At 36.9% G+C, this 24,312-nt stretch overlaps 1 protein-coding gene across 2 annotated transcripts in view; it reads right to left on the minus strand.

Annotated features, from left to right (window-relative positions):
* The window catches only part of RFTN2 (raftlin family member 2), a 29,046-nt gene extending 12,643 nt beyond the window's left edge, over window positions 1-16,403 (minus strand). Inside the window, exons 1-6 of one of the 2 annotated variants that reach the window (XM_010009274.1) lie at window positions 15,878-16,403; window positions 10,986-11,169; window positions 8,917-9,028; window positions 7,072-7,384; window positions 5,130-5,138; window positions 4,090-4,290 (exon numbers count right to left, since the gene is read on the minus strand). In XM_010009274.1, coding sequence (XP_010007576.1) covers window positions 4,090-4,290; window positions 5,130-5,138; window positions 7,072-7,384; window positions 8,917-9,028; window positions 10,986-11,169; window positions 15,878-16,016 — 958 coding nt within the window. In that variant the 5' untranslated portion in view covers window positions 16,017-16,403. The remainder of the gene's footprint in view (window positions 1-4,089; window positions 4,291-5,129; window positions 5,139-7,071; window positions 7,385-8,916; window positions 9,029-10,985; window positions 11,170-15,877) is intronic. The other variant, XM_010009282.1, reaches the window with a different exon arrangement.
* Between the last annotated feature and the right edge of the window lie 7,909 nt (window positions 16,404-24,312).

A 24,312-nucleotide genomic window follows, 5' to 3' on the forward strand; every position in this document is an offset into this window, starting at 1 on the left:
GGAAGCGCAAGAGCACAACTCCCTGACTCACTTGTTTAAGCCTGACAGTATCCGGTTAGTCCAAACTGAAGCTGAGCATCAAATATTGGTTCATTTTATGGTTTAGTTTCTCCTAAGAGCCTTTTGTGCAGAGGTACCTTGACTGCTGACTATTTAAACTAAATCTGAGCAGTAAAATTATTTGATCCTCACAATATCAGACTTAAATCCCCTCCAATGTCACACAAAGAGATTTGGGGAGATGATTGTTTTTGCCACAGACTCAGGGAAGGCAGAAAAATTTAAGGAAAAAAACCATCTAGTAAACAAAGAAAACTTCTGCAACACAACTGGTCTGGTTTTAAAAATTGACCAGACTGGCACAGAAGTTGTGCTACATAAACCAGGAATTCCCACTGTTTTGAGCATGCTTGTTCATGTACCATAAAATACCAACTATTCCTTCGTACTATTTTTTACTATATCACATACAGCAGATTTAGGTAGTTTGAGTTCCCATTAGATACCTGCATGCATATATATCTCTTCCATGTATTTGTAGAGATACTGGACGTTATTTTTAGACTGCACAAATATAATGTGATTATACATGCAATTGAATATATGGCTTTGGGTACAAACATATTAATATCCACACAGCTCCCAGTAATTCATAAATACTCAATCTTAGAAACTCATGGACTTTGACCTTTCTTCTGCTTCAGACAGATACTCAAAATGGGCAGCCCACCTACAACATGCTTGAGTGTTTCCATCTTTTTCAAATACAACAGAGTAACTCTGTATTTTAAACAGTATTGACACAAGATACCTCCACTCAGTGGTATTTTGAGACAAACTGATAATTCATAAAATGTACCATGTCAAAAGTCACCTCTATCGAAAAAGCTACATATGTGGCTAACAGCTTCACCTGCTCATTCTGTCAATTACAGTAGTATATCTTTGTTAATATCAGTACTTAAAAAGAATAATAATAAAAAAAAAAAATTGCTGCATGACAGATAACAAACCAGAAAAAGTAAAAATATTGTCATTGCCCCAGCACTTCCATGACAATAAGAGCCTCCAAGGCAGCTACAAATGGAAGAAATACTACAGTGATCCAAATGGCTGCTAAAAGGACTTACCTGGATTGCTTTTATGACCACATCCTCTTTTGGCAGCAGAACACAGAAATTAGTGATTATTAGGATTTGACAATGATTTTTAAGTCCTTTTTAAGTTAAATTTTCCTCCTATTTTAAACTGTATATTGCATTTTGACCCTGGTAACAACCGAATTCTGCTGACTCTGCAGAACATCTGTAGAGTCCAAACCAGAGGAGGATTTCTGCAGCTGCCTGACTTGGATTGGTGTTTTTACTTAAACAGTAGGTAAAATTTGCTCATTTCATTGAAGCTGTATAAAAGAACAACTACTGCTAAAAACATCTCACAGTTTAAAAGCAAACAAAAAGTGAAGGTGACAACTACATTGTGCATATAGAGACAATGTATGTCTGTACATGCAGACATACAAGACATAGTCCTAGTGATGAGTCCAAATGCTTAAATACTTTTCCTCCCCAAAAAAGCATTTTAGGTTTCCCTTAGTTGAGTGCCAAAATCTGGTTATAAAGCTCTTCAATATTCACCTCAAGAACAAATGTTTTAACTTAAGAACTCAGTAGCTAAATTAACTTCTTACTGTGGTTACAGAAACTTATCAGCTGCAGAATTCCATCTATATAGCGACCTGTGCCTTTGCATATACCCAGTTTAATTCAGCAGCATCCCACCCATGAGTCTAACTGAAACACATACCAGTCAAGTTGGGCTGAAGCAGAAGCACCAACTGCTGCAAAGAGGCAGCATGAAATCCTTAAATAAGTCACACCCGGGTATTAAAGTTATTTACATGGAATACATTTACAGGGGAATGAGAAGACTGTAAAACTGTTGCTGGACAACAGCTGCAAAGATTAATTTCAACAGCTGCCAAAACCAGCCCTCAGTGAATTGTAACATATCTCCAGAGAGTTTTTTAGCAGCTCTAAAAAATCTGTACTGAAAACTAGGAGTTTGATTTCTCACCTCTCCTCCCCCAAAGGAAACTTTGTTCTTCCACTGACTTCAATAGATAGGAATTATAATTTAAGAGCAAAAAAAGATGACTAATACAGACTGCATGATTAGGCTGTCTAAGTGCACAGAATAGGCAGTTTGAGAGAGACTAGCTGCCAAATTCAATCTGCGGTACATATCGTGATGTTGATTTGTTCCTCTGACAATCACTAAATGTACCATACCGCAGAGCTCCAGAAACGCAGTGATTAACACCCAAAACTGAACTACTGAGAACAACGAAAACTGAAGACTTATTATTTTCAGGATTTGATTTTTGAAGAACCTACATCATCTGACTTCCAGATATTTTCCATTTTCTTTCTTTAAGCACTTTGCTAACCCAAACCTTGCAAAGGGGATGCTGAATGCATTTTATTTTAAATCAGAATACCAGGAAAAAGCATTAAATAAGACATATAATGCTAAAACTATTCAAAACCCCAGTAATTCTACCCTGCTCGTATAATTCCTGTAACAAGCAGATGTAAAATGAGTTATGAAAGCCACTTTAATGCATTATTAAACAACTGCACTTGATTATCAGCCTGTGTATTGCAAAAACTGTTTAAGGTCTACGAGACTTTTTTTGCAGGACTCTTCTCCACCGCAGCCCTGTGTTTTGCTTGCTTACAGTGAACTGCCATAAGCCATTCTAAAGGAACATCAACAACTTAGAACTTTATGTAAAACGTGAACAAATCCAATTATCACATAATTGAAGTACAAATTCTAAGTCTGCTATCAAACAACATTTATTACAATAATTAACAAATTCTGAAGCAATTAACTATGTCGGACTCTCTTGGTCTATTCCCCTAACACTGGAGTACTATTCTTTGAGTAACTGCAGAACAGTAGCTACATACTATTTTTTTCAACAGTTCTAATTTCTGGCTCTCAGAAAATTCAGTTCAAATGGAAATTAATCTTTTAATTACAAATTTTACCAACAACAGAGTTTTAGAGTTCAAAATACTTCAGCCAATGAAGAGCTGCTCTTGTTGTCAGCAGTGGTACAGCACTGTCTCGCAGCTCTGCCAAAGCATAGGAGTTTGGGCTGAGCAGGGTGTGCAGCAATGGGCACTGCTGACATCAGGCCTGTGTCTGTTCACCAGGAGGATGAAGGAACTCTGAAAGAACTAGAATGATCTGTCAGAAAGAAAACTGAGATTGAACTGAAACTGGCAGAATAAAGAAGAAAATATGGCCTGAAGCACTACCATTGGAACAATCTGAGTGTTCACTGAGCTGAGTGCAGGATGGACCAGGGAAGACCTCTCCCCCAGTTGTGTGAAATGGTCTTGGAGGGTCTGCCTACAGCTGAGGGCAAGGACAAACCCAGATTTCTTTACTGTGTATGTCTACATCTGACTAGAACAACCTGCAGAAACATCCTGAATCTTCAGGATCAACAGTTGAATTTTAATGCAATTTGGTGTTTTGGAAAGAATTTTTAAGCCCAGTAAATAGCTGGAGAGAGCAGGAAGTACGGAAGTCTGACTTAGGTAACAGTACAACAAGCACAATGAGAACTCAAAGCGTTCTTTTGTCTCAATAGAAGTATTCAACAGAGTGCAGCACAGTATCTGCAGTGATCAGCAGAATATGAACATGAGGGAAACATCTATCTAATTATTTTTTCCCATTATCTTTTCCTTAAAAAGTAACATCCCCCCCCCCAGCACAAAATATTAACTTCATTATAACACTATACTACTTTCCAGCTTTGGAAATCCTCAGTTTGATAAACAAAGCAGGAATTTCAATTATGCAGAGCTACAACTGCCCGAATCCCAAGTTATTCTCTTTTCATGTATCAGATTCTATAAGTTTATAATGATTATCTGACCATGGTTATATATTGCCCTCACACCAAGCAGCAAAACTTGATCTACTTTTTACAAATGATATATTTCTACATAAACAAATATGTAGAATTCATGATATTTGGGCTTCATGATATCTGGGGACAGCACTCACCTTTAGAAGTTTCCCAGTGTACAAATGAATCAATTAATGACAATCCTTGTTTATAATAAAATGTGGTTAATTCTAGCCAGTCTGCTTCCAGTGTACTAATAACTGGCCCTTTTCTTGTTACTTTCATAGATAAGACACCCTCATGATAGGTCCAGCAGGTAGAATCATCATCAAAAACATTGAAGACTGTATACAGCTTGTCTAAGAAAAAGGAAAAAAGAATAAGCATCTGGAAGATAGTGTTCCAAAATAAAACCACTATTAATCTCTTATTTTAACATGGGTTTCTAATTCTAAATAACACTTTTAAGAATTGTTTCCTGATGTGACTATACTCAGCTTGAGCCCTAAACACACTCAGGATGGGGTGTGAGGGAGACACACTCTGGGACACAAGAAAAATTTGAACATATTACACTTGTGTTGTCACTGGACCTTTTAGGTAGGTGGGTTTTGCATAGGGAAAATACACTAAAGCTAAGAAAACCCCAGTGGAAACAGGCTTCATTTCTGCTACTCGTGGAACTTCTGACTACAAATATTTGAAATTACTTCAAACAGAAGACTGAAGACAATTTTCTACATTTTGAAGTATCACGAATGCCTTGTACAGTACTGATTTTTACCCATTTAAGATGACTTCAGTACCAGTAGAATTAGTTACCTACTGGGGTTTCCCACATAGTAAATGATGAGCGAGTTAAGCATACAAAACCTGCACATGCTCAAACACTTTTTATATCTAGGCATTAATATAGTGCTATTACAAAAACAGAGTCAAACAAGCATTCACCAAAAACTAAAATTCACAAATGCATAGCATTTTAGGAAATCACTGGTGACAAGTTATTAAGTCCTAGCTATACAAACGTATGCTACAAATGCACTCACATGTATGCCACTGCTGTAGGAGAAATAACACGCAACAGTTTTTGGCAACTGCTCTCAGATTGTCTAACCTTTCAGCATCTCAGCAGCCTAAATCAACACAAACCAATCTCTAGAAAGCAGTAGTATTCACACTGCCACAAGAAAAGAACTTGATGTAGCTGACACCAGTTGAGATGCCATTCTCTCTAGGCTCTAGAAACAGAAGGAGATTTCCAAAGTTGTATTTGGAGTGTAAGCAGTTTAATTCAATCTCTGGGAGAACCAATCTGTTTCAAGAAGTGTTATCACACACTGCAGGTAACATCAGGTGCCTGGAATAAGGTGCACTGAGGACAAAAATCTGGAACTCTATCAGTAAGAGATGACTCTCCTTTTCATACAGTTTTATTTTACCTCCTTCACAGGTGGTTGTATGAGAATAAAACGTGTTAATCCTGACAACCCTTAATTTCCTTTCCCACATATCTAAAGTGAGATCACTTTCATTTTTGTTCTTCATAGAAAAAACACTATCAAGTCTCCTGATACAACTATTCAATTGCTCCTGAGTATCAGAAATTTGCCTTTGCAAGTGGACAGAATTCATACATTATGGCTCTGAAATCTAGAACTCAGAGTTTTGTATCTTTTGAGCTGACCTAAATAGAAATGACATGCTGAAGTGGCAGCACACACCTACATGCATCTAAGACCGCCTTTGAAAATTCACATCAGTGCAGTGGTTGGTAATCTACCTGGCCACACCAGCCTGCACTAACAAAACTCCTTAACAGAATAAAGAGTTCCTGCTTTTCACTTAAGAGGCTTTTTATTCTGCTACATATAGCATACCACTATTTCAAACTGCAAGGAAAGAGTTAAGCTTTAACAGATTGTCCTATAAAGGCTGAGTTGTACTAGAATCCCTTTAAAGTGTTAAAAAATAAGAGGAACATTGATTATCTCAGTGCTTTGAGTCATCATTATCCCGACAGCCTACAAACTGGAGAAGGTGCTTAGCTCTTAACAAGAGGTGAAAAGGTTGCTTTTGAGAGCAATTAAAACATGTCTGGCCCATTGGGGAAAAACCTATTATGTCAAAATGCAATCTGACATGAAAGTTTCATGCTGCCTGCTTTCTACACAACACTGTCTTGCATTAGTTCTCACGCTTTACATCTTCCTTTTCACCTTTCCCTCCTAGGAAGCCAGGAGGCCTTATAGTGCTTCAGTATTAGAAGTCACTGCTTCAGGCACTCTCACACAGACATAGGCAAAGTATCTTCTACAACTAAGTTTTCTACCACAGCACCAATATTTTTCAATGATACTTTACCTTCCTATACTACTTCCTTTTTAACGTTTACTTTTCTCTGGTGCAAATTCATTTTGTAGCAATTATTGTCTTTGATTTCATGGTCAATGCATTATTTTAAGTGATCTCTTTCAGGAGGCTTCTTGAAGGCACATTAACCAGAAAGAATCCATTATGAACGGATTTGTTTGCTGTACATTATGCGAGGTGACTAGAAGCACGTAAAATTACAGCTCTAGCTGGAAGGGGCTCTCTTTGTTGTTGGTTTTCAAACAGGCAGAACTAGAATCATCATAACATACTCTCGGCAATCTATTACATGTTTATGATTTCATATTAAGTGAAAGCTATAAGCATTTAGGAAAAGGATTTAAAACAACTGTACCCTAAAAGAAAAGATTTTTACTGCCACATATTAGTTATACACGCATGAAGCAAAAAAAGCTGTCTGCACCACTTTTAAATCAGAATTACACTGTGGGCAATTTTTGCTGGTTTGTTTGGGTTTTTCCTTTTTCTTTAAACTACAAACTAGAATTTATAATATTCTATATGAAATGTGAAATATTTTAATATATTTCCACAGTCCACACACACATAGAGTAGAAGGTAAATACTACTTCTGTTTCTTCAGCTGGCAACTTTTTTAGAAGTACATACGTATTTAACAAGATGCATCTTCCAAGATAAGTTATTTGATACATTAGAACATGCTGTTATTTTTTTCCAACACCTTTTTAAAAACAACAGCTCAATAAACCACCTTATTTCTGCAGTAAACAAGCAGCATTTATTACCGTCTCCTTTCCGTGGTTTAACAGGGCTGACTTCTTTTCCAAACTGGAAATCTGCATCCTGTAACAGACTGCTTTCTCCTTGCATTTCCTCCTCTATTCCACTCTCAGATGAGTGACCACTCAACGTCCCTTCATTCCAGTTTTTATAGTTTTCATCAGAATTTTTTCTTCTGTGTTCCCTATTTCTTCTGCCTAGCGTTGATTCCAGTTCTGCACTTCCATCTGTGCTTGTTCCATTACAGGCTTTAGGTTGAGGAAAATGTTGTGTCACAAATCCCACAAACTTCTTCCCTCTTTTAGCAGCCTCGTTAACCTGTATTTACAACAGAAATTTATCTACAAAGTGATTTTAGAATTGCATGTAACTCAAAACCCCAAACCAACAAACCTAATCACCACCAAACTTCTATATACATGTTCTGTTTAACTACTGCTGATTTTCAGGGACATAAAGACACAACACTGTACTATAGTAGGGTGGCTTGTCTTTGCCCAGTGCCCTGGTTTCAAAGAAAATGGAAGTCTTCCAGCATGTCTCTGGACTCAGGCCAAGAATGGTGGCCAATGCTGGTGCTGACTTCAGTGTATGAAGTACTTCATTTTAAACAAAATCCTTTTAAAACAAAATCCAAAGTATTTTACTTGCTGTGTCACAGTGATAAGCAGTGTACTGGTGTGATAAGTAATATTGTTTCTCTAAGCACATGATAACAGGCATACTGAAATTACTGACCACTAATACTATGGAAATATGTTTATCATGTGTCATGATTCATTATCCTCGGGTTCCCTCAGAGGCTTCACTATTACTGAGAACAGTGAAGAAACAGAGGAAGGAGGGAGCTAGAAACAAATTAAAACCCTCTTAACTCTGCTTTCACCCAGTGGTGGGTCTTTTTCTCTGCGCTAGAGTCTCAAAATACAACTGTACAATATGCATCACCTATGGGATGTGTCTGTTCCTGGAGGCAGGGTTTTGGTTTGGGTTTTTTTTCCTGGGATAAGGAGTGCTGCCATTTAGGAAGCTGATCCCACTGCCATCTTGTGCCACAAGCTCCCCTGTGCTTTCAAGTCCTTCCAGGAAAATACAGAAACCCCAGTCCAGAAAGAAGAAGTCACCTGGGAAGTACTAGATTTAGAAATTCTAAAACAACTCTGTGATAATTGCAAAGGTCATTAAAGATTTCCAGTATGCTTTTTCCTCTACTACTCTCCTTGGCAACTTATGTAAAAGATATCACTCTAGCTCTTGTAATAACAACAGTTTCCTGTTTCGGCAAGTCTTCAGTTCTGCAGAGGAAGTTAAACACAAAAAGAACTAGAACTAGCATTCCACTGGAAGTTCAGTTTTCTGTAACTATACAATATTTTTAAAAGCTGTGCCAAGTAAATATTCATAGTTACTGTGTATTTTCTATTTCTGTTACAGAATCTTGCTTAAAAACTGAATATATTCACATTCATTAGGAATACTTTACTTAACCCAGAACAACATAAAACTTCAGGTCTTTTTTGCTTAATATTAATTCCAGAAAAAGGTACCATACAAGCATTTTAGAAAGACTGCCTGAGAGTCTGGGCCTGATTCTGCTTTCAGTGGTGTAAGCTGCCAGTTTTCTAAAGCTTACAGGGCTTAGTACCAAGTCCTAAATTAGAAAGAGAAACTAGTGAAGAAAAAAATAACTCCCTGTACTTCAAGAAAAGACTTTGTAGCTTCTACGAAATAACCCAAGGTTAAAACTTAAAACTCAAAAAACATCAACCACACAACATATGTGTATGGTAGAAATAAAAATCTGAAGAGATGTTTGAAAAAAAAAAAACCCAAAAAAACCCCTCCGTTACCTTTTCTAACAGTTCTTTCACTACCTCATTTGTCAGTGTTTCATACATTAAAGGACATTCCTCAATCACCAGCCTGGGGTGCCTTTGTCCTCTGGGTGCTGCATGCTTCTGGCTAGAACACAGAAAGAAAGCAGTCTTTGTCAGTAGTTCGCTGCTAACTTGGGCAAATGCTTGCGTATACAATTCTTTTCCTTTAGAATAGTTATGAATGAAACCCTGGCAATGCTTCTTCATACTTTTATTCAGAACACAGTGGGTTTTGGTGTTTTGTTCTGTTCCATACACAAAGTGGCAGGTACTATCTATTACAATGTTAGGGTAAGAATATTAATATTTCACAAGAATTTCATCTGAAGACTGTTAATAGACATCTTTTGGAAACTGAGCTTTATTGACAAACAAACAGCCCTGTTTTTGTAATACATAAACCCCAAAATCTCTAATAATGCAAAGAATACCAATATACGCTATAAATGTAGCCAGCACAAAACAGGTTCAGTTTTGTAGAAAATACAGTATGAATAGAAATTGATGTTTTAAACTGTTAACATGCTACTCTCTTTTTTGTAAGTAAAGCAGAGTTGCAGCTGTTGCATGAAATAGTGTAGGCAAACACTAGAAATACAATGCAGTAACAATTAGTTTGGGTTAGGTAATGCTTCAATCACTCAGACATGAGAATCTGACAAGCTTTAACTTTCATTTAAAGAACAGTATTCATCATGTTGTATCCAAAGCCAGTAAGGTTATTACTCAGACAACAGTATTTGGTGTGTATCAATAATATAATGGGATTTTGACATAGTTATTTGCTTTAGAATGAAACATCAGCGAGAGATTCACAACTGTACATAGGGCACCTGCACAGGAAATTGGGAGCCTACACCCAGTGGTTTCACACGTAGGCTGCACAGTCTTGTCCTTCACCTATTCCAAGGGCCTGTTCAAACCACAACTTCATAAGGATGCCACACCTATAGGGACAGGGCAAGTTGTGGGAGCTGTATGCTGTCAGTGTTGGCTCTTAGAAGCCTCAGCTCCAGAGAGTAAATATTCTGCTTTTCTTACTCAAGCATTTGCCCACATGGACAACCCTCACCTTGTTTGCAGATGGATTTATAAAGCAGAGTTGTATGAGCAGCAGATGCCACGAACTATACTTGTTTAAGCAAGGTGTTTGAGAAGCCTCCTCAAATGAACCATGTTTTACAGAAGCATTACTGGATTGGCAAGAGGCACCTTCCAACTCACACCCTTCCAGTCTTCCAAAAGAAAAAGAAAGAACCTTTATGCCTTGCACTAGGACTCAGGATCAAAGGGGGAAACACGACAGCTCTCAGTATAGTAAGAAATCTGCTTTTCTAGTTACTCAAAATAAACATGTTATCTTCTTTGCATTCGAAGGAGCTAATGGCAGTTTCTTTGTACATTTTCTTTATGATCACATGGTGATTACAATGCAGTGAACACAGGAATCACAAACAAGACTATGGAGCTGGAACATAAACACTAACTGTTGACTCTCTCTCACTGTCAACACCAAGCTTTTATATGAGCTCAAATCACAGAATGAATATTTCCTTCTTAAGAAGGAAAAATACACTCTGACACACTAATTCACACTTTATAGGTCATTTTCCCAGAATAATGCTCTTATGGGAAGAGTGAAAACATGAAAGTTTTGAAATTCAAAAACAAAACACAGACATGAGAGAATTTAAAGCAGCTTACTACTCTCCTAGTGTTTTGTTTAATCTTGTATTTGCTGCAGGTTTTAAGACAGATGATACTTTATTATAAAAATGCATTAGAAGTAAAAGGTTAAACTAATACTTCATCTTCCCACAAATTATGATAAGCAGCCTTGTATTTTTATTTGGACATATTCAAAGGCAAAGTAAACATTAGCCTGTTGTGTGCTTAGTGTAAACTGAAAAACATTAAAACCATTAGTAATTTGATTCTCTGAGGTGCTCATTCCAAGGTGATAATAAACCATGCATGTTGAGCAATCCACTTAAAAATGACTTCAGTAATGGATCAATGTATTCAAACTATTTCACTGTTACCTTAATTTCAATCGTGAAAGTACCACTCGATACATGTGACTTGCAGGGAAACTCCTTCTACGTCCAATTGGCAGCATAATAGGATGAACAGCTCCTACAACATATCCTTTGCTGTAATATTCTTCCACCTTAGGTGCTATATCCAACACAGAACTAATCTTGATGACATCTGGATTTGAGGAAGCTAAAAAGCATTGAAAGCAGAAGAGAAGCACATGATACTGTGTATGTCCATATACTTTTTGGGTGAGTTCCTTTTATATAAACCACACAAAATCTATCCCAAGGCTTCAATAAAAAGCTACAGATCTATTTATACAAGAAAAAGCAGACTCACAACTGATGCAACAGTATTCAACTAGTTGAAGTACTTATTTTTACTAGTTACTCTGATCTATTTTTATTCTATCTGGCAATGCTTTCTGTTGGATCTAGCTTTGCCAAGCTAATTCGAGAGCTACATCAGTACCTAAACACGCAATAGGTCTAAACTTAAAGCAACTATTTTGCCTAGCCAAAGCCTCAAACATTCTGAAGCAATATCCTTCAACCCTAGTTGTGAGGCAAATTCCTGTACATAGCCCCAATTCCCTTTTCCAGCAGACCTAAGTAAGTTATGTGGTGTCACTAATTTCTAAGGAAGGTCTCTTGGGGTGTGTGCAAGCATTTCCAATCAAGAGGGAAAAGCCAGGTACTATATGGCTATTGAGGGAAACAACAAAAATAAAGGGAAAACTCTCTGGAGAATGGTCTGATCCACAGCTTCCACACACAGAAAAGGAAGATTCCACACTGGTAATAGATGATATATTGTGCCACAGTCAGTCTGTGGCAGGTCCGTATTTCCTGTTCCCCTCAACTCCAATTGGAATTGCAAATGCTCTCAGAAAGCAGGAAATCAGTACTCATACACAGACTGTAACTGAAGAGTAATCATGCTAGCATATATTTGTCATCATCAAAATCTTCATGCTTTGCACATACAGACTCTTAAAGACAGCTTGGCTTGGAATTTGATGGTCTTTATCTGTGACCCTTGAAGCAAGTTATGTACTTTTTTGTGTTCTAATGGTTCCCTCCCTTTCTTTGCAAGACTTTCAGTGCATTAAGACCAGTGTCCAACTGTATTAAACAATGTCCCAACTGGAATTAAGTGACCTCACAACACTTTCTGAGATACAAACATTTCAACATGCTGCTCTAAACATTCCCTTTCAAACCATACAATAAGCTGAAAACAATTAAACACACTAATTCACCTTTGATTCTGTAATTAAATATATATATAAAAGAAAAAAGAAGAGATAAATGCAATGACATAAATCTCATTCACCAATATGTAAATGTATTGGTTAAGAGTTAACTTCATGTTCTTACATCCTTTTATCTACCTGCCCTATATTGTAGGTGAGCAAAAGCAAGGAATTGCAGGACTTTATCAAAGAAACAAGTCACAAAGTCTACCTATCCTACTGGTTTAAAGTATCATAAACCAGATGTTTGAACATTTAGTTTGCTTAAATCTTTTACTATAATAAAGTGAACAAGAATTCTGCTGGCTCATGAGTGATGTGTTCTGTAAAACATCACTCTCTATACTGCTTTCCCACTACAAAACGGGGATAGTAACAGTATAGATACATTATGGAGGGATTTAAAAAACAGAAACACAAAACAGCAACAACAAAAAACCCCCATCAGAAACTAATGTTTTATAATACTCAACTGGTTTGAAATACCAACTTTTACAGAAGGGAATAAGGAAGGGAGGCCTACTTTGCTTGCCACTATAAGAGCCTTAACAGCTCAGAAAAGCTATCAAGAGAAACCAGAATCCCACGTACCACAAGAAAGGTACTACCAAAAACTATTGCTAGCATATATATCAATGGTTTATTGCTGATTACTAGCAAAGTCAACCTACTACTGTACAGTCTGACGTTTTTTGTCATATGGAACAGGCTGTTGCATTTTCTTGTGCTATCTTGCCTTTCATTTTTTAAGCAGTGTATCGCAGCTCGCCTTTTCATTAAGAAAATTTCCTTCCTGATGTGCTGTCAACAAGTAGCCAGATACTTTTACAAATAACTACAGCTAAATAGCTAGCTGTATAGTAAGCTTCAGATGCATGACATGGAAGATGATGACAAAACAGTAACTTCATACATATTCATACTGCTATTCAGAGTGACATTCACAGCATGTCATCTCAGTGGGCTACATCAATATTCTCTCTTTTCCCTATAAGGAGGGCTGTGAAAAAAGCATAAACATCTGCTTGAGTAGATACACTGAAACTAACCTTACTGTATGGCTAAACTGACCTCAAAAAATAACAGCTGTTTTCATAACCAAGATATACGTCATGATTGAGACTGTAGAATTTACAGTCCTTGACAGGCACTTAAAATTACACTTGGGAGTCCACTGCTCCCTTACCTTTGTACTATTAAATCCCACCAAAATAAAAGACTGGCTGTAATCTTCTTGTTAGGGATTCTCCTGATGCAGAACAACCTCCACAGAACTCAAGGCTGATTTTTACAGTAGGAATGGCAGTGTTTTGGGGATCAGGAAGAAAGAAGCCAAAGTACAGGGCACTGCTGATAACCAGTTAAGATGCACAGGGACTCCAGCCAGTGGATTTAGATTACAGCATGGTTGACCTAGTCCGCATCATGGCTTGGGAGAAGACTCCAGAAAGTCTCCCCAGCAGGCTCACTTCAACTTCACATGGTGAAGCAGAGAATAAGGCATATTAAATTGAAGTAATGCATTTATGCTTCCTATACTTTTATCTTAATGCAGGGCATAGCTTAGTGTAGTATCTTACAAAAAATACTAAGCACAGATTTTCTGTTTCACTTGGTGTAAGATCCAGTGGTGGTAACATGTCACTAAGGCAAAGAGAAATCTCAGATGCTGGGGAAGATACTGCTCTGGAAATCAGCAGAGTGCCAGGAAGACAAAACACATCTTGACAGTGGAACGAAAACTTAGGGCTAAAGTGCTAAAAGGCTCTCACTTAGGTTTTGTTTAGCTAACAGATATTCAAGTAGCAGCAAGTATGTAAGCGAGGTGAAGCAGAGCCGGGGCGGGGGGAGGAAGCCCAACATATTCCCCACAGTACTTTAGCCAGTCCCCATGTTCCATAAGCAAACAAAACTCAGAAATGCCTCCAAGACAGTAAACACACTGTTTTTGTCTGCATTCATTATCCTAGCTCTAAAAACTAAAGACCCCAAACACAAAATATTTTAAAGTCAAATAGACACATGGCTAGAAGCATTCAAAAGAACAGTTTAAAATCCACTTGCTTACAGTTAGAAGCCTAAAAAAAGTTTGGCAATTATCTCAAACTGATCTCATCTATTTAGCATTTATAACTCCACAATAAGTCAATGAAGCCCAACACTTTTAAGTATCAGACTGACCAGGAGAAACCAAACCCCTACTGCTGTACTGAGGGGCTACTAAAAAAAGATGTACCTTTTTTTGCACTTGTTTGATATACTTTTTCTTTAAAGTCACAACCACTTTTACAACAAAGGCTTTACAGAACACTTTCGGAAACCTGTTACTTTAAAACACAGCAAAACTATCCAGAACACTAGATGATCTTCAGTTTCAAAAACCTCTGTTTCATTATCCCTTATCACTAGATCAGTAGGTAATGCATGTATGCACTCAGCAGCCTATCTTTATTTCTAGTACATTACCACTACTAGTTACTCAACATAACGTTTTAGTTCTTCAAAAAGAACAAGCCAGTGAGAAACTGTTCGGGTAAAGAAACAGAAGAACAAATACAGTTGGATGTCAAGTACTATAAATAGCATGTGGCTTCTCTAAGTATCTTGCAGGTTTTTGATATAGACTGATACAGATATATGAACAGACTGATATAAACCTTTTAGTTAAAACTACAAACCTTTTAGTTAAAACTAAGCAGAGGCAAAGTTTTGTTTATGTAAAAGTTCCTAAAATGTAACATGACATGCACTTACACTTTTCCCCCTTTATCAAACCTTTCTAGCAATTGCATTTACTTCGAACCCTTGTTATTAAGCATTTCCAGTAGACTGGGTTGTTATATAAAATGCTAGTTACTACAAAGTGACTGCAAAACTGAGCTGTCTGTTCTCAGAGGGCAGCCATCTGGGCTTGTTTATGTTTTCAACTTGGTGGAACAGGGAGTTGCTCTGTTAGAGACGGGACACCCTCGGGAAGGAAGTATCCCACAGAGCACTGTCTGCCTCTAGCTACGCATACAAATTTTGGTTTATTTCGGTCACAATTTCAAAAGACTATTCAGCAGCTACAAGTAAAGCATTTGGAAAAAAACAGTAAGATGTAACTGTAAGGCTCTTACTAAAATATCCACTGAGAGACTGAGGTGAACATAAGAGGGGAAGCTACTCCTGGTATACACATAAGAAACAGACTTCTGCATAAAGCAGCAAGGACAATGACAGCCTGTTTTTGGAAGTTGAGTCCATTTTTACAAACTGTTACTCACTTAAGGCTCAGACACAGTGTGTTTTCTTAACAGTCACACTGAATTCAACACAACCATTATTCAAAGTAAGGATGGCAGCATCTGACTCACAGGAAACTACGAAAATCTCTTACAGTTTTTTAGCCAGCTTCCTTGACAAGGACAGCTGTGTAATTTGGAAGGTTTGGTTGTTAAAAATACTGCAGCAGTTTCCATTGTAATTTTATATAAGTGAGGACCTTCGTCACGATTTGTGTTTCAAAATAAAAGTCTTACTTTTATCAAAGCTGGCCAAAATGTATCGAAGATTTACTGCAATTTAAACAAGACAGAATGGAGTTAAATCCTTGTCCTTGCTTTCTCTGAATAGTAAATATATAACATAAAAAGATACCTTCTAAAGTAAAATCCAGCAATACATATTCATAAGCAGAATCCGTCTTTGTTTCAACTTGTGGTCTCTTCAATGTAGAGAAGATTTTTCCAGGGCTGCTATCATCTGGGTCTTCCAGCTTTCTCAGTCCGCACCCCATGGCAAGATTTGCAAGTGATTAAATCGCAGGAAAAGGTTGGGGGGAGCAGCAAGATCTGTCGCTCTCACTACAGGGGGAGGGAAAAAAAAAAAAAAAAAAGGTAACCAAATAATTCCCTTTGATTTTGTTTTCTACTAGCTGTAAATCCAAACAGAGAAAAAGTCCAGTTCCCAAATCAAAAAGCCAAGGTACTTTCCATTCATTTTTTTATACAGAAACAGCCAGCCTGTGATAATTTCAAGCTACAAACTTGGCATGAGTAGGCTTCATTTTGCGGCAGTGTTAGAGCTGCTACAAACTAGCAGAGATTTTCCATGCCACGTCAATTTACAGCCAGCCCCCTATCAGGGCTCTCTTGCAGAGGACACCAATAGTGCTTTGTTTGTCCTTCTATACTGGGTGAGGGGGGGCAGAAGAGGGGGGTAGAACTGAAAAAGAAAGTTAGAAGCTTGTCTGTAACTACTTACCTCCAGAAGTTCTCAACTTCAGTCAGAGGGAAAAGAAGCAAGTTAGCCAGAATGAAAGAATGAGAAAAGAGCCTCAACATGGTTGGAGACGAAAATCATTTCCAGAAAGGAAGTCAGCTTCAAGAGGAAATTGCTTCTGGCATCTCAAAGGGTAGAAAAGTAAATGAAAAGCAGTTTAGTCCTTATTTTAGATTTCAAAGATTGGTTCCTATTTCCTTTCCACAGGAACTTTCCTCCAGAGGGAAAAAGAAAAAACAAAAACATAATCATAGTGTAATATACTGCAATAATATATAAAAAAAAGTAACACTTCCTTGTCAAGAAAATCAATCAGAACCTATACTGCTACAATCAACTTAAGTAACTAGTTTTGATAAACACTGAAAAATGACACTGAAATATTCCTCATGTCACATCACAACTTTTTCAATGTTATATATGAATATAGTTACAAAATTTTGTTTCCTTTTTTTTCATGGTATTGAACAACCAAAATCCTCTTCTCTTCTGCCAATCTGACCTCAGCTGGTACAGCCAGGGACTTCCAACACTGTTTCCTAAGTAAATTTTTAAGTCTCTAAAATTTAGTATAAGAGCTCCCATTAATCTTCCATCAACTAGTGCAAGTCACTGTAACTGCATGACACCTGACGCAGGCCATGCTAATGCATGGGGAAAAAAGGAACAGTGACTGATTTTCTAAGGCCCTGTTACTGCTGGTATGTGCAGTATAGAAAATTTACCTTTTTATTTTCAGACTGAATCTAGAGAAACTGAGTCACCTACATGAAACGAGAGATTCATAACACCATTTAGAATGAAAGGAACTGCACATCTGAATTTTACAAGCTTTTTACATTTTTCACTGAAAAATACTGATCTTACCAGTCAATCACTGCAAGTGAGGCATTAACCATTTGTGGTTTGCTTCCTGTTATACTACAAGCAAAGTGATCTAACTTTTATTGAAGCAGCTTACCAGGAATGGTAAGTCTGCAGGCTATACCCCTTTGAAATCCATGTTATAGTTATCTTTGGAAGAATTTTAAGATCACTTAGTGCAGAGCCCAGGACTGAAGCTGTAATTACTGTGTTCAGTCCTTGAAACAAGCTCTCAAGTGCTGAAACCCAAGAGGAAATCCCTTGGTGTTGTAACATCGCAAATAAGCAAAATTCTTCAGCTTCCTGCATGTCTGCTTACAGAGAAATTGCTCCCAAACACACTTTTGTTTTAGTAAAGGTCATCTCTGAATTGTTGCTATAGCAGAAATACATGTAAATTGTCCACTCAACCTTGAGAAACCTGCTGCTTCATTCCACACAGTTCATAAGATCCACTGTAACCACTTGTATAAAGCCATGGCATGACTAAGATAGCTGCAAGTAAAAACTCTTTGCAGCACTAGTCCAGTTGCCAGCTGGTTGCCCTTTTGGTTTTTTTTTTTTTAATTTACCTAAAGATAGCTGCATTTTTCATAAGGCCAGAATATTGTATTTTGAACTCTTTGTGACAAGATTTAAACCACATTTCAACCCTCTCACCAAGACAGGATTTTTCGTAGTATAAAATGAACTCTTAAGACACCAACACAGAAACACAATTATGATTAAAAGCAATGGTCCTTGATTTGGGTAACACTACATTACTTAAGCAGATATAGGCTTCCAAGGGGAAGTCAGTCAACAGTTGCCATTGCGGATTTGACTCAAAAGCCATTAGACTGAACCAATGAAACCAAAGATCCTACATGTCAGAATAAAAAATAGCAAACCAAAATAAAACCAACCAAGAACTAGCAGCATCCCCGACAGGAATTCAAATCTGCATTAAAGCACCCGAAAGACTCAGGAGAGGAACAGGATCCTAAGGCTTCTAGGTTCAAGAGCTGCTTAAGGAGCTGCCTAAATAGCTTTACCATCCTGTTGTAAAGTGGATATAAACTATGGAACACTCAATTTTCAGTGACCTAAAATGCAAAGGCTCTAAGAATTGGTGTCAGAGAAGAACAGATCCCTAAAACTACCCTGCAATTCACTAAGATGTGCTAATCACAGCAACCCCCACTGAAAGAGCATGGGACTCATTCACTGAAAAAGTCAAAATGTAAAACAGTATGTGGACCAAACATGTTTCCCACTTGGGGTGATAACCACTCATGTCTGCAGCTTACAAAAGCACGCAAGAGCACCACTTCAAAATCTAAATTCAAAAAAGTCACCATTATCATTGGCTACAGATCAGTCACCACTGACACAGAAGGTTTTTAAACAGAGGACAGACACATTCATAAGTACAAGGGGACAAATCACAAACACAAGTTAAATTAGTCAGATTTCTCCAGAAACTGTGGCTATGTGGACAGCTACAGGACTCAAAACCAATGCATTAAAACCCCCCTAAACATTAATCATTGCAAATTGCAACACTTCTGAACTTCACAGTTCCTCTCTGAACTTCTTTTTAGGCTTACTTCCTTTGTTTTCCGAGTGAAGGCAAATGTAAAGTTTTTGCTTGGGACAGGATAACAACAAAAAAAATACATCAAAAAAATTCTGCAATTCAGTTGTCAAATATTTTTCATATCCCCATCCTCAAGAGCTATTGCTTCAACAAAACACCGACATTTAGTTCTTCCAGTAGAATGATTTGATGAAAGCTGTTTTGCCCATAATTTAAAGACATTAAGAAAGTAGCAGTGTTCCATTTTGAAGGCCACTTCTTTTGGCAATTTTAAATTTATTTTTTCCTTCACCCATTTTTTTTTTCCTTTAAAGGAATAATTTTGTGAATGTACCAGGACAAGTCTTGTTAAACATGTTGACTTGCACCAAAAATGCTGGCTTTTCTGCCGTGGTATTTAGCTTAATGTTCTAAAAATAATTAACAAATGACAACAGTTTGTTTGAATGACTGCATAAGCACAGTTTAATGATAGAAGTTCAATGCTGTTTTCTGTTTTATTTTTCTAACCCATACTCATCAATACAATTAAATAAACCAAAGTTACAATCCAAAGAGTAGACACTGACCAATGTGAATTAAAACTTTTAGTTACCAACCCAGAATTTTAGTGGAAGTTAAACTACAGAAACTTCTTTATTATTGCTGTGTTACAAGTAGTTTCAACATAGAGCTTTTGATTTATAAGATTTCTAACATTTCTCTTAAATGAGACCTACTAATTTGCACATCCACAGTATCTCACTTACCAAAGCTGCAGTACCTAGATCATCTGCATCTGCCACAGTGTCAAATAACACAGCCATATGATAAACTAAAATCACACATTAGAGAGTGAAACTAGATGTTCTAGTTTATCTGATTAAAAACAACTTAAAGTATTATGAACAGTATTGAGTTTAGCTTTAATGTACACACTTTATACAGACTGCAGCTCCACTGACAGAGGTACAATGTAACCATGTGGGGCCCTTAAAGTTAGTTTCAATACTTCTTTAAATTATTTGTGACTCCAAAAGTTTAAGGCCTTACAAGACCTACACTGCCCCATTACGTCTTGGCTACTTTATTAAACATTGTTAGAAGTATTAATGTTCTGCTTTCTATGTATCTATTTGGATTTTCTGCATAACAGCTTACAAGGATTACATACAGGATTGCACACATGTATCAAGGCACTGGCATTGTATTTTTGATCCTTAAAATACTGATTTAAACTTGCTTTGCTTTTACTTAAACAGGAAACAGAAGAAACTTTTATACAGATGAATTAAAACTACTGTAGTACTTTCAACATTACAAACCTATTTTACAGTAACTTTTGCTATAAAAAACTATTTACAGCCCTACAACTCAGATTTTGGAACTATGTTAAACAGAGAAAAACACTTCAAGAGAACCATGTGTTCTAGTAGTTTCTGCTCAGTTACTAGTGGAATGCAGTTTAGCCACTGACTTACTATCAGCTATTTTTAAAAATTAATTTCACAATACAAAGAATTCCCAATATTAAAAATGTAAATAGATTTGCAGGGATTATGAATGGACTTCTGATGCTTAAGATTAGAACCAAAGATATTAGTTAACTAGAGAATTCTATTTAACACACAAGTCCTTGATCAAACAAAATACAGGAGAGAGGTAACTTCAGTAACTTTTCTGCCCATCTACAGGTTTTTATCCAGAGCTAACAGAGAATGTTAGCACTAGCATTTTGCCATATAAACATAACATGAAATAGACAATGGTTGCTAGAAATACTGTAACAGCTAGCTCAGTAGAAAACAATACCAGCCAGGTCTCTAAATTCTAAGGGGTGGAAGCCAGAAAACACATCTAGTTTGCTAACATATGAATGTGACAAGCAGTGCACAAAGATGGTTATTTGCTGTTAGTTACTGGAAGTCTACAGGGCAGAGTTCTAATCTGTTCCTCCTAGCACATGTGTAAAGCTTTGTAACTGTCAGTGGGAAAATGCAGAAGACCCAAGAGAATGTTACCCTTCTCCAGCCCCCAAAACCAGTGAGGGATCAGGATCTTAGCAGCTGCAGCTAACTAAATAACTCCTGTTTAAGAGCACAAGAATCCCCCACATTATGGAAACTTAAGTGTAAGGAGAATAAACTGTGCAGTTAAAGAGAATAAAAAAGTCATGAATATTAGAACATCAAGATAATGCAATTGCAGGCTCTACCCGAGGAAATGATGTAGTTCTTTCACAGTGCATACCGTTTGTGTATCTCTTAATGGAATTCCAGAAGTCAGATATTGAGCCTCAATTCTGCCTGCAGAAGAATTCAACCACTGGAAGCTTAAAGGTTCAGTTACTACTGGTTTGATGTTATGTCTTCATTCTTGGCAAGCATTCTGAAGAAAAATGAGCTACAACATCAACAGAGAACCCTCAGTATTTCAACAGTGACCTGTGGCTCCTGGAGGAAAGCCACCATTCAGAGCTTCATCTTGGTGTTGTCTATGTCTCTCAAGTCAACATGAAGCCTTGTTAAGATCTGGTGATTCAAATCCAACAGTACCTCCACAGTGATGTAACAAGCCCCACAGCAGAACACTGCAGGTATAGTCGTGTGCCTAACACTGAGTATCCTTCCCAAATGATCAAGTTTATATGAACTTGTTCTCCGAAACAAAGGCCATGGGATCAACTCGTTATCAACAATTTAACATTTGTAGCAATTAAGGGAAAATAAACTACATTCTGTATCTGGACTAGAGCCACAATCTGATGACATGTAAATGACTGCCCAATATTTGTACACTTGCAAGCTAGTTCCTTAGCTGAAAGGACTTTCCTGCAAGTACTTGGGATAAAATCTTCTGAAGTCTGGGTCAATGCGTGTTTGTTTCATGATACAAGAAATAAGGCTCTAAGAACCATTCTTTGGCACCTTCAGAGACAGTGCTTCATTAAAAAGTGTAATAATTTACTAGATAAAAATTTTTCCATGGAAATGAATTATTGTTACAATGTGCCAAGATGTCTAATATTTATATTGAGGAATTCTAAAGTTTGAGTACCACACAGAACAACAGGACAGATGTTTAGTGGTACAGACTGACTTAGAAACACAACAATCTACAGCATATGAGTATTCCCCCCCCCCAAGAATGAGCTGAAACCCCCATGTATCCCACAAATTGTGTATCTTTTTTTATTATATGAACTGATAAAACAATCCCCTACAGCTGCTATAGTAACAAGGATTTTAAAATAGAAGGTATTTAGTCATATTTGTGCAGATTTTTCTACCTAGCAAAAGGCAGAAGTTCACTTGAACAAACTTGCAACCAAGTCATTGTACATGGCATCTCCTTTCATAACAATTTGCAAACAGCATAAGAACAGAACTAGAGTCCACCTCCCTTCCTGCACAATATGAAACAATGCTACTAACTGCTATAAAACTTTAAAAATATTTACATATTACACACAGATTATTTACTATCTGCAGCATCCCCTCTATAAGATCCCTGAATAATTAAAAACCCAGGCAAAACAAAGCTCCACAAAAAGAAAATCCCCAGATTACTACAGAGCAGATAAAACTGAAAAGCTGAAGGATATTTACATAAAGACCTCAGTGCCCTCCTGTTAACTAGAGGCTGTAATTTAACCTTTGAGGAATCAGCTTTTTATAAAATAGATGCAATTCTAGAGGGTGAGAGGAGAAGCAAGTCAAAATAAAGAAAACAATCTCCCTGCAGTTGAGGAGGAAGTAGTATTTCATCTCTTGTGATACTGCCACGGAGTACCTAAGTTGGGCAGAGACAGCAGAAAAAAGTCAAAGCAGCAAGGAGAAGTTTTCAATGGTGGTATAATATCAATAAGTTAAATCTTGCCTTTTTCTACAGCTAAAAACATACCATAAAGCCAAATTTCTTGCTTATCATACACAAGAAAAATATCAGCTTCATATGAGCATAAATAAGCTAGTCATCCAATTTTATTATAAAAAGTTATTATTCCCAAGTACTAAAATGATATATAAGTTAAATACTTTAAAAACGAATACCAATTAAAAGACAAACTTTAAGAATTAAAACAAAATGCACAAATTTAAATAACCCGACTTTAATCCACGGCACAGAAATGCTGTCAGTAATGTAGGAAAATGGCTTTTGCTTTGTAACTAATGTATCAGTAAAGTTTATGTAATCCAGCAATTAAATGTTAAAATTTTCCCTTTAATAAGAAGTATGCTGGTTTCCAATCTATGTTAGTAACCAAAGTTTATACAGTAGGCTGTGTATCAGAAATCCCCATTTTGTCCTGTAACAGTATTTTTACTAAGAAATGCAGGATAAAATCATGGTTTCATGTGTTTTTACCTGTCCAAACTACAGTATTTAATTTGATTATTTTTCAAAAAGGAGTGCTATTTAACTTCGGCATTTTCAGGCAAATGTTAGGAGTTAGGAAGAACATATCCTCCATGTGATAGGTATGTTAGCGAAGTAGGTAGCTAAAAGAAAACAAAATTTGTTTTACAGTCTGTAGAAGGTGGAATGAGAATTTTATCTTCCATTCTGTAATCTTTTTCTAGGATGAAAATGGGGACTTCATGCGTATTGAGGTTTCTGACTCAGATGAATGATGCGAAAAATTTCTTCTCACAGAATGCAACCTCAGTTCCTAAAAAGAAGGAAAAATGCTGTGTTGTTTCTCGTTTCAAAGGGTGTCCTATTTACTACATTAATAATGCTTCAATGAAAACTTAGGTCCATTTTGATACTGTGTCAGCTAGACAGACTTAGTTCAAAAAGGAAAACCAGATTTCCATTATGGACATAGGAGAAGTCAACAGTGGCAAGAAGTATCTTCCTTCATTTACAACTATGGAATCTTAGAATGAGTTCAGAATTAATTTACTTACAAAAATAATTAAGTTCTGTTCATTGATCATATAGCCTTAGTAAAGTATGCCAAGTTATTACAGCAACTGTACCCTCTTTCTAACTGGATAGGGAAAATGTGTTTCTATAATATGCTACAGTGCAAAACTATTTCACCAATTATATATTTTTGTCTTACCTTTTGCATTCTCTGTGATGTAGACTAGAGCAACACATTACTGTGGGAATTCATAATAATGCTTACATATTTTCTTTTAGTAGCTAAAACTCAGATTTACAAGACTTGAGCTGACTAACTGATAGCTGTCCTGTTTGTAAACCAACAGATAGGCCATGGGCTGTGATTAAGTAATTTGCCAACGGATGCCGCTAGATGCTGGCAAAAATACGGCAAGATTCAGAAAACAGGGTTACCATTTTAGATGCTGGCAAGAACAGGTTTTAGAATAATATTCCGTTTATTCTTCTTACGATCAAATTCTCTTACAGTCTCCCT

This window comes from Nestor notabilis, unplaced genomic scaffold, assembly GCF_000696875.1.
Source record: "Nestor notabilis isolate BGI_N333 unplaced genomic scaffold, ASM69687v1 scaffold31170, whole genome shotgun sequence".
Taxonomy (NCBI): domain Eukaryota; kingdom Metazoa; phylum Chordata; class Aves; order Psittaciformes; family Psittacidae; genus Nestor; species Nestor notabilis.